This window comes from Erithacus rubecula (assembly GCF_903797595.1).
Source record: "Erithacus rubecula genome assembly, chromosome: 5".
Taxonomy (NCBI): domain Eukaryota; kingdom Metazoa; phylum Chordata; class Aves; order Passeriformes; family Muscicapidae; genus Erithacus; species Erithacus rubecula.
The window spans coordinates 53,136,694-53,151,190 of NC_136687.1; the positions used below are offsets into that span (position 1 = coordinate 53,136,694).

At 42.9% G+C, this 14,497-nt stretch overlaps 1 protein-coding gene across 8 annotated transcripts in view; it reads right to left on the minus strand.

Annotated features, from left to right (window-relative positions):
* ADGRL3 (adhesion G protein-coupled receptor L3) overlaps positions 1 to 14,497 on the minus strand; it is a 478,112-nt gene that overhangs the window by 100,114 nt on the left and 363,501 nt on the right. For all 8 annotated transcript variants that reach the window (XM_079307369.1, XM_079307366.1, XM_079307362.1 and 5 more), the window contains one exon: positions 1,503 to 1,808. In XM_079307369.1, coding sequence (XP_079163495.1) covers positions 1,503 to 1,808 — 306 coding nt within the window. The remainder of the gene's footprint in view (positions 1 to 1,502; positions 1,809 to 14,497) is intronic.

Sequence of the window (14,497 nt, forward strand, 5' to 3'; positions counted from 1 at the left end):
TTATTTCCAATTTGGCAAACAGCAATTACAGACAGAGGACTTGCAGGAAAGCTGCCAGGTACTGAGAAATCAGAAGTAAATCTCAAACTCTGAGCCAGCACCTTGAGTGCTCTGTACCACCACTGGTGATTTGGGATCAGACCCTGTGCCTCATCTTCCTTGCTGCTTTATGGTTCTGAATCCTCATTACAACATTTGGGTGGAAACTCACAAAAGTTTGAATGCTACAAATGCCAAAATATAACACTGAAATTTACTGTACGCCCCCAGCTGCCAAGAGGGACTTTAGAGGAGAGTTTTGTTTGGGAAGAGCTGCCCAATCCCTGCTGGAAAAGACAGCAAAACGCCTAAGACTCTTTCAGACAAAGAGAAATGCATCACTGCTAATCTATCACAGTTTTTAACAAGTTGCATGAATCACTGAAAGAGAGATGGGAAAGGCTTATGGCCATCCCCTATCCATAAGTTGGGCTATTATCTTTTCCTTAGTTATTTTCATCCAGTCCTTAGCTCTTGTGCTTAGGAAAAGATTCTTTGCATCCAGCCTTCCTTTTCCTTTTTCATTTTCTTTTCCTTTTCACAGCTTTGGTTGAGAATATCCTTTCCTCTCTCTCTGGGAATCATATCATATTTTTTGCATTAATTTTACCAAGTAGGGCTGAGAAAGACAGCGAAAATGTTCTTTACCTATTCTCACCCCTGATGCCTTTCCATGCTCCTCATACTTTAACATGTATTTTATCAGTCTGTCCTCACCAAATCCCAGAGTGAATCAGTTCTCATATACACAGGTGTGAATGGCTCTCCAGGAGTAGAGAATTAATACAGAGTCTCTCTTCTGCAAGTCATATCCCTTCAGCCCTCATTTTCAGGCAATTTCCTCCACTTTCAATATTTCTTCTTTGAAAGTGAGCTTTTGGGGCTGGACACCAAGACTAGCATGAAAAATAACTATTTTTAGAAAACAGCATTTGTTAAAACATAGCAAGCTGAACCATATGCCAAAACCCATTTTTAACATTATTATGTTTCAAATTGAACAGAAAATTTCCAAAAGCAACATTCTTCAAGAAAACAATTGCGGGAAAACCAGAAGAAAAGGAGCAAAATCCAATAAGCAATAAACCATTTTGAAAGATTTGGCTTTGTTCCTCCCCCCACCCGCCTCCACTTTCCCAGCTGATCACTGCTGGTTGCAGTTTAAAATATCACTCACATTGGTTCAGTAGATTCAAAGTGCAAGTTTTGTTGATTTCCTTATCTGTCTCCTCTCTCAGCAAAACAAGAAAAGAGTTAGCCACCAACACATGAATCAGTGAGGGTTTATTTTGCCAAACCTGGGATCGGTTTTCCCGAAGACAGGCAAATCCAGGAAAGGCGCATCGTACCCAACCTCTGGAGGCAGAGGCTCTTCCAGCACACCAAGCACAGGCTTTTTAGCACTGGCAGGGTGTCACAGCAAGTGAGGACATCCTGCTGCGCGTCCCCAGCCCTCGACTCACCTATGGAGCCCAAGGGGCAGGGCTGCTTGGCCACCTGGCCCTGCCGGGTGCGGGACCACATGATGTCGCGGGCCTCCAGGGGCTCGCAGCTCTCGGCGCCGGCGGGCGGCAGCTGGGAGGAGGCGGGCGGCAGGTGCGTGGTCACGTCCTCGGGGACGTCGGCCACGGGGGACGGCGTGCTGGTGCTCCTGTTCCTCCTGCCCGAGGCCGACGTGGTGCTGCCGCGGCCCGTGCTGCTGGTGGCCGCCCGCGGCGTGGTGCTGGCCGCGGTGCTCCCTGGGCCCAGAGCCCCCGAGGTGGACACTGCTGAAACAGAGAGCTGGTCAGCAAGAGGAAGGGAGCAGGACTCCAGCTGAGATCCTGAGGATGTCCCTGTGATGGCTCCAGGGCCCTACTGGAGCTACAGCTTATGCTGAGAGAACCATGAGAGAATGACCACTGGAGCACAACTGATTTTCTAGCACTAGCACCTGATGGAAATAAAGCAGCACTTTATGCCCTCACCATTCTTCTTCCAGGCATTTTAATGTAAAAATATGATTTTCCATCTTTTAGGGAACACCTAGCACAGAAGTGCTTTTAATTGTTAAATGTTGCTGAAGACCCAGCTGGTCTGGACAGAACATTTTCCATGGTGTAATAAAAAAACCCCGAAACAACAAAAACCCAAAACCAAACCACAAATCAATTCCCAAAATCAAAAGTGCACAGAGGGATGAACACAAGGCTGCGTTCTGGAGCAAGCCATCAATTTTGTCTGAGGTTCATGCTTTGCTGCTCCATCCCAAGAGCAATCCTGGCCCTTTGATCTGCAGGCCATGTGACACAAGCAAAAAGTGCACGTCAGCCCAGCCAGATCCTGGAGAATTTAATGCTCAGTGGGCTAATTCATTGAAAACCTGCAACAAGCAGTCAAGCAGCAAGAGGTGGGGAACATGCTTTAGAAGTGCATTAACCCACTGTACAACCTGCAATAGCTGCACCAAGTACTGAGTGTGTGGGGAATATTGAGGGATGCCCACCTCACAATTACCTTATTTAACCTCCTATTTAGACCAAGGGGCTTGTACAGACTGGAGCTTCACAGGGATTTGTCTATGGTTTGACCTGAGATATCAGGTGGGGAAACTGAAGCAGGCTGCCCTCAGCTGCTTCCCCATCACCCCTGTCATGCCATGTCACACACAGATCATGGAAAAAAAGCTTGCTTCTCCCATCTCCTTTACCGCTCTCAAAGATAAGATCCTCCAGCTTCTCTCAGGATAAGACTTTTACACCAGTTAAATGCCAGATATTTACAACTGCCCCTTCAATCCCTGCCTGAGAAAATGCTGCGGCTCACTGTGAGATGCAGGTAAGGAAGCAATATGAAAAGGCTTGTCTGATCCATTCTCACTTTAATTTACATCCCTTAACACCTAACTACCATCCCACCTCTTCCAGTATACAAAAATCCTTCAGTCACTGTTGGTCCAAGCCCAGCAACAGGAAATGGAGTTTCTACACTAACTCACCTGAGCACCAGGACACTAATCTGAAAACAGGTCTCCAACACTCAGTGATCACATTTTCCAGCCTTTTCCTGCTACCTTCCTTTCACCATGAACCCTGAGTTTAATGAACTCTGAAAAACACAATGCAAAAACATGCAGACCCTGACAGATTTCTTCCAGTTTCTGCTCAAAGCTGCACTAGGTCACCAAGCAATGATTTTCCCCCTAATGTTACAGGGAGGACTAAAATCTGTAGAGAACTTCAGCAAATATTACATTTTTACTGCAGCAAGACTTGCCACAAGTATGTTTTATTTCTTCATAATATAGATTAGCCCAGTAGATAGCAACCTGCAAAATTTTTCCCATTTACTCTGCAATAACTAGTTATTTTCCTTCTGTAAAATTACCTATGCCATGTGCAAAGGAATGAGTAGATACAGTGGATGCAGTTTCAAAATCAAAGCTAGTAAACTCTGTTTAAAATAATTCTTACAGTCATGTGTGAGCATACAGAAACATATATTGAGCACCCTGGAGCTACCCTTGATCCACACACAGGAGATCTGCATTTTTAAGCCTAGTTTTCACTGAAAATCATTGAATATCCCACGGCATGCTGTTTTTGGAACAGCTCTGGCAAGTTTATTGTAGCAGTTAGGCACGAGGGATTTAATGGCATTTTCCTTCAGCCATAAAAAAATGATATGTTTTATCTTTCATAAACCCCCTGGCACCAGTGTCAAAATCTGTTTGAGGGCTTGTTCTTCCAACTTTTTTCTTGTTCTGCTGGGCTTTCTTGCTGCTTTTGAAAACAAACACATCCGCCATTTACACAGGACAAGCTGCAAGGCACCATGAAAGAGCTGCCTCCAAGTCACCTAACAGGGTGGGATGGATGGGACACCACTGAACTGAGCTCCAAGGTTTGATTATTCAAAGAGCCAATTTGGTAATGAGTCCCAGCAATCATGATCACCATGCTAACACCACTCAGTTTTGCACCAGGAAGCAGCACTTGCCAATTTTGCTCACACAACTGTGTGCTTCAAAAACCAAGTTAATTGGTGAGGAGGAAAAGAACAGGGGATCAGGATCATTTACATATAAATGATTCTCAAATCCAAGCAAAACCACGAAGAGACTGCAACCTGTGCAAAAGCACCTAAATCCTACAGCACAGAGCAGAGATCAAACCTCCAGATTAACTCAGGCTGTCAATAAACTGTGCATTTTTAACTTTGGGGAAAGCAGCACTGCTTCAACAGAGGGATTCTTCAGATAATGTTTCACAAGACAATCTTTGCTTCAAGACAAGCACCTTTAAAAAACACCATAACTCCTACAACTAGAAATGTATTAAGTTAATTTTTTTTTTTTTTACTATTTGTTTTTACCATGCATTGCCATACCAAGACAAAGTTTTTGGGAAAGACTCAGCTTTTTTACTCCTTTTGAACCCAAGACTTTGCTGACTTTGATTCCACGAAGCACAGCACTGGGATAGGAATTTTCAGTGCTTCCAAGAAAGCAATTTATGGCTGTGGAAACATTTCTTCCCTAGAAACACCCCAAAGTGATACTTCACTTTTTTTTCCCTGCTCTATCTAGAGAGAGCTGGCAGTAGTAGCAGAACACTAAGTTTTGCCATCATTTAGATTAGAGCTGCAGTCATAAAAAAACAAACCCAAAACATTTCCAGCATCCACAAGGGAGCAATTGCAACTCCCAGAGGAGCCTCTCTCTACTCAGGGCACATTTGACTAGCAAGAAAATAGAATTTTTTAGGTTTTTTCCTTCCCTCTTTTATTTCCTAACCTCCATATAGAACTCAGGTTTGTGGAGGCACATTTTTGCTTGGTGGAAGAAAAATCATGGTAGAGATTCGCTCATAGGGAAAAAATCTCATATAAATCATGGACTGTCTTTTCCCCCATTTCTCTCTGCTCCCCCTTCCTGAAGTAGTGACATGATAAGTGACCAGCACTTTGTATTTGCCATGAGGAAAATCCACCACATGTCATACAACCATGATGTGGTTAGATGCTCTGCTCACCTCTTCCTGGTGCTCCCACACACGAGAATGCTTTCCCAAATTACTCTGATGAGTGTTTTCCTATCACAAAAGCAGCTTTGATTGCAAGAAAGGCTATTTGCTACCTCTTTTTTTTTTTTTTTTTTTTATTTTGGCAGCTAAGTCTCCAGCCAATGACCTGGTGTATTCAATAATACTTTGTAAGAGACATCATGCACTTTCTGTCCCGTGAATGAAGATAACTAGGTGCCCCTGGAGCAGAAATTGCAGAGAGGATTTCCTGGGTGAGGCTCACTGGCAGGGTGAGGATGACAGCAGACATCCATCAAGCTGTCCCCTGGGGTCACAACCCAAAGGTTCACCCTGCTGGCTGCGTGCTAGGAGCCAGAGCCTGCTCACGTAGTTGGAAGGAGAGGCTGCACTCCAAGTTCCACGCTCAAGGTCCAAGCAAACCACGATGACTTCACTCTCTGGCGAGTTCTGCATTCCTGAGCCTGACGATGGAGGAGATGGGCTGGCTGCTCCCTGTGCTGCACCTAAAGCAGGGCTGGGCCAGGAGAGCTACAGCTAATCCAGCAGCTCAGCAGCAGCAGTCCCAGCGCTCGCTCGAGCACGCCCAGACCCCGAGCACAATCACTAACACATGTTGGAGCTGCACGAAGGCAAACGCAGCACGGCAGGAGTGGGGAAGCCTGTGAGACTCACAAAACCTGGACGTCCCTCCCTGCAGTTCTGCCCTTTTCATATTTGGCAACCACATCCATTGTTTACAGCATCCCTTTCATCATTTCTTCTTCTACTGAAAGATGGTGCAAGTTGTATTTACATAGCAAATAAGAAGGTTTAGGCAAGCCTTGAAAGAAGCAGCACAAAACCCCACAAAACTAATACAATTGGAGGATTATATCACAGCTGTTTTTCTCTTCCCTGTCATATAAATGCATCTCATGGGAATTAATTTTCTACAGGCATTTTCAAATGAATTTCAGAACATCTTCTGAAACTCCCTAGAAAAACAGTAATATTTGAAAGTAAATATATTTCCATTTTCTTTTGCCTTTTTTTCCTTGTTTTTGTGTGTTTTTTCTCAAAGAACTCCACGTGAGGTGACAGAAAAGGATGATGAAAATAAGCACCTACACAGACAGCACCAACTCATTAATACACTGTTGGAAAGTTACACTGAAGTCTATGTTAAAGACATCACCCTGCAAAACCTTCTCATTGTAAATGCCTGCTGGAAGACCAAAAGCCACATGCTGGTGCCACTCAAGAGCTGCAGGCCAGGGAATCGACAAGGTGAGATTAGCCCCTAAATTATGTACAGCTCCTTCCACGTGTTTGAGAGCAGCTATGATTTATTTTCACTGCAGGCCAAGGCCAAGTCGGCCTCACATCAAACATCTGAACAGTTCTCCCCTCTGCTCACACATGCCATTACTTTGGGAAGCTGAGCCAGATTCCTGTGTGTGAACATAAGTTCACACACTGCTTTTGGGGTGGTTGGGATTGTGGAGCTTTATTTACTGACACTGACAAAAGGCTTGCAAAATCCATTGATGGAAAGATTACATATGCAGTGGCCCCACTCAGTGTGGCACATTGTCCTCAACAACACAACTGCACAGAGCTCTGCACTCTGGAAAAGGCACATGAAGTATGAAACACAGCTCTTCCTTTTCCTCCCTCTTAACCAACCCAAGGAAAAGCAGAGGAGGAGGCTGCATCTGAGAGAAGGAAGATGCATTCCATTGTGGACAGTTGACAAATGAAAAAAAAAAACTTTCTGGATTTTCTTTCTTCCTACCTCTTCTAGCAGGGGATCAGTTTTTTGTGCCCAAAGCTGCTCTGCCCACATCAGACTGCTCTGCTGGGCTTGGGAAGCTGCTGCAATGGCACATATGTTGAGTTCTTGGACTAAGAGGAAACCTACAACAGCAGTCCAAGACATGGTGCAGACTCAGCTCTTCCAAGGCACCTCAAGCTGGAATCACTTAACAGGCTGGGACTCTCCTCTGAGTCTCAGTCTCAGCATTTAACATTAAACAACAAAGAATGAGAGCCAAAGCAGGCAAAATCATCACAGCAGGCTCAAGTTCACTCCAACTGCCCCAGCTCGTCCTTTTCACTGCAGCACCACTCTCAGCAAGACAGTTAATACAGAGAGCCACTGAATGCACTGATTTCCCACAAACAAAAAGCCTACCAGAGCCCTTTTCACTCAAAACTCTGCATTTCTGACACTGATCAACAGTTCACTCCATGTGCTGGATTCCTACAGAAAGGTTCTTCTGTCAAAAACATTCTCGCTGTTATTGCACATTTCTAGGTTTTGCCTGAAAAAATAAGAACCCAAACAGCAGCCTGACTGCATTTTCGTGAAATATCAACTTTCATGCTTCTGTAGGACTTTTGTGGGGGTGTGGATGTGTCAGCACTTAATACTTTTTCTGTCTCCAAACAGCTCTTAATGTCAGGTCCCCAATTTAGTTGTCATTTGAATAAAAGAAGATACTTCTTTAGTTTCTTCTTCTTTTTTTTTCCTCTCTGACCCATTCTTCTCCAAGCACCTACCGGATCCTGCTTAAAATATGTAACTTCAGAGACATCAGACAAAATTTTAACTGTTATTTTACAGCACATATCTAGCAACAACAGGAGATGAATGGGTACATTACAGGGGCATCACCTGTTGTCTTCACCATGGTAGTCTTCTACCAGAGGACATTTCCTAAAGTCTTATCATGTTTCCTGCCCAGGCCTGCTGCCAAATCCACCTTTGTAAACCTCTTCTACCCCTTGGAAATCATCCATTGAGGGTATTAATGCCCTATTGCTTGTTCCAGACTTGGCAACTGATTCTGAAGGCAGAATGCAGAAATTTGACTGGATCATTGTGCACAAGACACAAAAAAATTGAGCATTTCTTTCAACATCATGCTGTAATGCTTTTAGAAATGCAGATGAACTATGCCCATAGGAAAAGATTACAGAAGAGATGATCTAATAGACAGTAGATCAGGATTTATTATATATGGACAAATCTAATTGTTTTTAGAGTTCAGTTCAAGGGCTATTTTTAGGCACTCTAGCTTCAATTCACCCTAGTTCTCAAAAAATACTGTCAGATGTGGTTGTAGTTACTTTGAATTTCTGGATTTGAATGTATAAAATATGGTTTTTTTTTTTTCAATCCACATGTGGTTTCACACAGGGGGAAAAAGAAGCATACAATCTTTTTTTAAAGGACATACCAGCTTCATACTATTACTGAATCTACGGAGTGAACTTCTAACCTCCTAAACAATCTCTGTCCCTTGGCATGATTCACATCCATCAGAGCCAGTGGTGCAGATCTTATGCACAGTCTTCCAACCTGAATCCTTCAAACTCTATTAAAGAGAAGCCTAGAAGGAATTCCCCAGTATCCCATTGTTAGAGAAATCACTTTTGATTTCAGTAACAGGTGCTGTCAGATTTTCATTCAGACCACATTAGAGTGCAGACACGTGAGCACCACACACTTACAGCTATAAGAGATTTACTGGAGGCTGGGATTGCCAGCTTTTTGGGGTTTTGGGGTTTTTCTATCTTTAAATTAATTAAACCATGCATGCTCTATCCACACAAGCTGAAACAGACCTTTTAGTTTCTAGGCAGGACAAGGACATGTGTAGCTGGTAAGAAGGAAAACCAATTTTTTTCATATATATGGCAATGGGTCCAGCTTCATCTAATGTGTGTTCCTCACTTTTTGCCTGCACTTGTGCATCTTTAATTGAACAACTTGTGTGCACTGTGCAGAGGCAGTGCCAGATGGAGCCAGTCTCTCTCCAGCAGTTCTCCACCTCTGCATTTGCAAAGAATGGAATCGAGTGCAGGAATCATAAAGTGAGTGTTCACGCCCCAGCATTTTCTCATCTACCCAATCAATGTGACGAGTCCTTCACAGAGCCACAAGCAGTCAGCTTACACCACTACCCAAAATATTTCTCCAGTTGCAAGCTACAAACACTACTTAATAAGAGAAAACCATCTTCAAATAGCCTCTGTTCAACTGTGTGTGTAATATGCCCAATCTAGATGTTAGTCAGCAAGATGGCCAATTGCATTCAGATAAATGCTCTGGACTTCCTTAAACATATCATAATCTGCCTGTGAAATGGCTGGTTAGTTGCTTTCCAATTTGTGAAATGGTTCAAATGCTGTAAATAAAAAAGAAATTGGACAGCTTTCAAAAAGGACAGATTAGACTTTTCAATTCTCAGTATTCTGTGCTTCCAAGCTACACTCCTGTGATCTCTGTATTAATATTTAAAACCTGACTGTGCTCTGCTGTTATCTTGGGGAAGAGGGCACAGTGCCATCGAGCCCAAGGAGACAATCCACTGGAACTACAAGAAATCACACATGTGTGCAAAAGGTGTCAGGGAGAGATGGATGAAAATTTGTCTGGACCCACTTCCTCTTGGCAGATTGAAATAAAAAAGCTGCTTTTTGCATTACAATTCACCTCCTTTTGCACCACCATGCCTTGATCCCAACTTCTCTGAGGCTTGAGATTTGAGGTGCCTCCCACATTCATGTACTGGGCTTCCAAACCAACCCTGATGCCCAGTGTTTTAAGTGTGAACACACTCTGAGGGTGGGCTGCTGAGCTGAAATCAAAGAGAAGAAAAGGAATAAAGCATGAAATATCAAAGGTGGAGTTGCAGTTGCTCACACCCTTCTTCCTCTAACCCATGTTAGGATTGACTTCATTAGCATGCAGATCATATTGCATTCCCAGACATGAACTGGAAGACATGAACTGACAGCAGGCCCTGCTGCCTGTACAGTGCATGTTACATCCATAGTCTAGAGCAACAGGAATTACAAATCTGCCAGCAAATACTCACCTTTTGTCTTTCTTTCACCAAACCCATCTATTTTCTCCTCTTGCTACCAACTAGCTATTTCAAACCTGTTTTAAAATTCAAACTCCTTCTCCAAAGCCACCAAAGGTGCTTCCACTCTACAGGGCACTGCTCCATTCAGTCTCTGACAGCACTGGCTTCTATTTTTCTTTTTTGTTCCATTTACTCTTGTTCCTATGAGGAAACCAGCCAGAACTGTGGAGAGAACTGATCACTGAAACCACTAGAAATACAGAAATGGTGAGAAAAGCTGCCTTTTCTCATCCTTTGAGCATGTCCTGGTGCACCTTGGTATGGATGTGCTATCAAGATCCCCCCTGAAAAATCAGAGTGCAGGCACAGCTTCAGCCTCTTGGCCATATCTTGGTTTGGAGCTCAGTTAGTTCAATCCTCTCCCCAAACTTACCAGTGGTTTGCTTTCTACCCCTGGAGACACAGAAGGAAAGGAGGGAGAGAAGAAACAAGCCTGTGCTAAAAAGAGAATATTTCTTGCAAATCAATCCTAGGAAGCTGACAAAAGTCCCTTGTAAGAATATCAATATTCAGCTACTTTCAGAAATAAAGCAGTTTCCTTGAAAAAACATAAAATGCTGCTCAGCTCTCTTTCTAAACTCTTTATTACTTATGTAGAAACGTCAATATATTGTAAAGCTCAGTTCTAATAGCTGTATTCATGTTGGCTCAGGGATCTGCCTAAACAAAGCTTAACTACAGCACTGGCATCTCAATTTGTTTTATAGATATCTGACTTCTGCAGAGGGCTCCAACAATGAGAACACCATTAGTATTATGAAAAACACATTTACTTTAGCAAAGCAGATTTATAACAAATAAACAAACTGTGCAATATACAGGGTGTTTTAAGGTGAAATGAACTGGGTAGCACTTTCAGGCATCTCCAGTTTTCCTAACAGACTTGAGTTCTGGACACAGGCAGCATAGTGCACTATCAAGTCCATGTTGATATCCTAAAAAGCCTGGCATGAAAGCAGCTCTCACCCATGTCCCAGAGGCTAATTTTTAATTTGAGGGAGGCCACTGGGGGGCTGGTAGCAATGGTGAATATTCATTCATACACTCAGCATCTCAGATCTGCACCCTGAAGGCTCCAGGGCTGGAGGCATTGCCATGGTCAGTCATCTCAAGAGGCAGGAAGGAACAGCCTCCAAAGCATCACAAAATGAGATTTTACCTAATAAGTTTTTCTCTGAACCACTGAGGGCTACCAGCTCTCATGAAGTCAGCTTTGGCCAAGATGTAGTTTCAGACTCTTACCCGAGGGGCTGATGACAAGATGACAATACATAATCCCAGGGTGGAAAAAACTTTCAGCATTGATTTGTAGCTTTACATCTGTCAGCTTTCATATTATTCTTCTTAATGGATAGCTCAGACCAGCACATTGCAAGGTAAGCATGTTTTCTTGTGTGAAGCCCAAGAATATACCCACTGACCTTTTAAGACTCAGAACAGAGCCCACAAAAGAGAAAAGACATAAAAAACTTACAGGAAAGTGAATAGGAATACTGAAAAGCAAGTATTTTAGGTTAAAGTTGTATGCCTTCTTCCCCAAGTTTGGCATGTGGTTTTACATGCTCAGGTGCTGAAGTTTACATGTCTAGGGGAATTATTGGCCCAAACCAGAGGCACCAAGTGCACAGAAGAATATCCAGGTGCTGCTGTGCCAGACTAGGGATTTTCCATAATGTACTCTTGGCCTGGAAGCCTGAACTGCACCTGATCCATTTGGGCTACCCACAAAAGCATTGGAGATCCTCTCAAGTAACAGCAGAATCTCAAGAAGGTAGGAACTGGTAGAAAAAAAAAAAATAGGATGACACAGAAATGAAAAAAGTAAATTGCATCCTTTAGAGATTTTTAAGATGTGTAATCTCCTTGCCTTTTTATAATATATCATCCATAAAGAAAAAGTACCTGATTATCACTGCAAAGCATAAATTTGATACTTTGAACAAAAGAATCATGTCTCATAAGGAGAAAAAAAATATACACATATTCAACATGTGAAAAACAGGAGACAGAGGAGAGACAAAGAAAATCTGATCTGGTCCAATGACCATGTCTTAAAAACATAATTGCTAAATAGCTACATTTGTTTTACAGACAAACACAAACATATGAACTTAACTAAATGTGAATGCACCTCCTTAGGACAGCATTATTCAAAAGCATAACAGAAAAACAGGAGGGGAAAAAACCAGTCAAGCAGTATATATCCAATTCTGAAATACAGCAGATATTCATATATACTTACAGATGTTTTCTTACTTTCAATCTAGGATAAAACTACTGCTAGAGTGCATGGTTAAAGAGCTGCTATATGCTTCTAGCATATAGCCTAAACCTTATTTTACAGCTCTCACAGGTAACATAAAATAAATGCACCAGTCTACAGTGATTATTAGTTTTACCTCTCTTCAGTATCAAATATGCTCAAATGCTTTTGTTTTGCAAATTTTTTACAGCAGACCACTTAGTACATGTGTTGAGACCTGTAATGTTATTAGCCCTGGGCCCTTCACATTCCATGCATACATCAAGAAGTATAATAAATTTTCAGGGAAGAGGTATATTAGTTTTTCTAGTCATTGCAGTGCTTCACAGGTACTAAAAAACTCAAAAGCCCTAAAATTTTACATTATCCAGCCAGAACTCTCATTTTATAATAACACCAACCAAAACTCTAGCTAACTTATGTCATCAAAAGCAACTCTTCTTCCATTATCTTAAATATAAATGAGAAAAAGCAAGCAGCTGGAGCAGACAGAATAATTTATAATGAGAGGAGATCTGTCATGCCAGTAATACTAAAAAAAATAGAGCATAACCCTGAACTCATTTGGAATTGAAGGAAAAAAACAGACTTTCCAGTGTGGTGGTCAGGCTCAAGATGAAAAGGGAGGAGGAAGGTCACCTGTGATAAGACTTTAATGGTCAGCACTAAGCAAGTCAAGAAAAGCTTAAACCTTCAAATAAATATTAGTCACATTTTGCAGCTTTTTCTTCTTTAGAGGCTAGAGCCTAGCTGATCACAGATCAGAGACATGGCATTCACTGGGCAAGGTATTCAACCTAGAGATGGGTCAGCAAAATACAAATTCCAAGTGCAGGCACTGCAGTGGCAAGCAGCTCATCCACTAGGTTTAGCTGCCACAAAGTTCCACAAAGGCAGAGACAAATGTGGTTTTGCTTGAGGAAAAAGGGAAAGATTTGATTTAGGAATCTGAGTCAGTCAGTTTACAAACAATAAAAGGTAGCATCAAAAGCCATTCAATTTGTTCAAGACCTCACATGTTTTTTGGAGGTGCAGGAGCCTACAGGTGGGTATAATGGCACTGCTTTTACTGCAGCACATCTCCATGCCTGAGCCTTGGCTGAAAACTGTGCCATCCATCAGCAAGCAACTTCTGACTTTGTGCCCTGAAAGGTCAGTGTCTGTCACAGCAAATCTCAGAGCTACAAAGGAATCTGCAAGCATCTCAACTGTTTGCTCACCTATCCTTGAGGTGTTCAGTTGGTGCTGGGAAGGCTTAAGCCTTTCCATGGATAACCAGAAAATCTGGAACTCCAGCACAGATGCTAAGAACAGCGCAGAGGGGAGAGGCAGGGGAAAATTACACCTCAAGCAGCCAACCTGATGTCCTTATTTCCTTCTCCTCCTGCAGAGGACATCCTTCCTCACAGTGCACAAGGCACTCCTGGGAAGTGCTGAGAGGTGCCAGGGATTACAGTAGAACAAGAGGGGGATGCTTTGATCTTCCCGTGTTACTGCACGAGGAAATTATTCGCTAATGCCAAAGAACGAGCCCTTCTTTCCATTCAGGTTATTCCATGAGGAATCTCTTGCTGCAAAGCCTGAAGCTCAGACAAGGTACTGGGCTTGAGGGACCACTGTTCACATCTTCTGTGCCAAGCTCAGCATGTCCACTGCAACATGCAACTCCCTAATCCTCTTGGCAGCAGTCACTCCTACAAGGTCAGTCCCCCTGGCCTACAAGATGCCTTTCCAAATTAAGCTGTTATTTTCCCTTATTAAACATTGCATTTGAGCTAAAACAGCATCACTGATTCAGTTAAACCCTCGCTGTCTGCAGCTCTTGTGGGGAGCAGAGCGCACAGAAATCTCACAGAGACAGATGCCTGGTCAAAAAGACTCCAGTGAGTTGTAACTAAGGGAGATGCAACTTTATTTTAGCAGCATGAATCATTTCAGGCCCAGGGACAGCAATGTGAACCTGCTTCCTGGCTGAGCTTTTGTCTTCAGTAGTAGCAATGTGCATCCAGCCCTGAAGACTCAAGAGCAGCCCCAAGAGTGGCCAATAGACAATAGACACCTACCAAGGCACCCTGACCTGACACTTATTTGCCACAGATGGCTTTCATCCACTGGCAGCTGCTGATTTATATGAGGACAGAGATGTTTAGCTCCAAGAGGAGGAACTATCCACTGCCATTTACCACCTCTGATGGAAATGGTTAGAAATAAGAACAGTCAGCTCTAGAACAAGCCAGCTTTTAAACAAGAGCAAG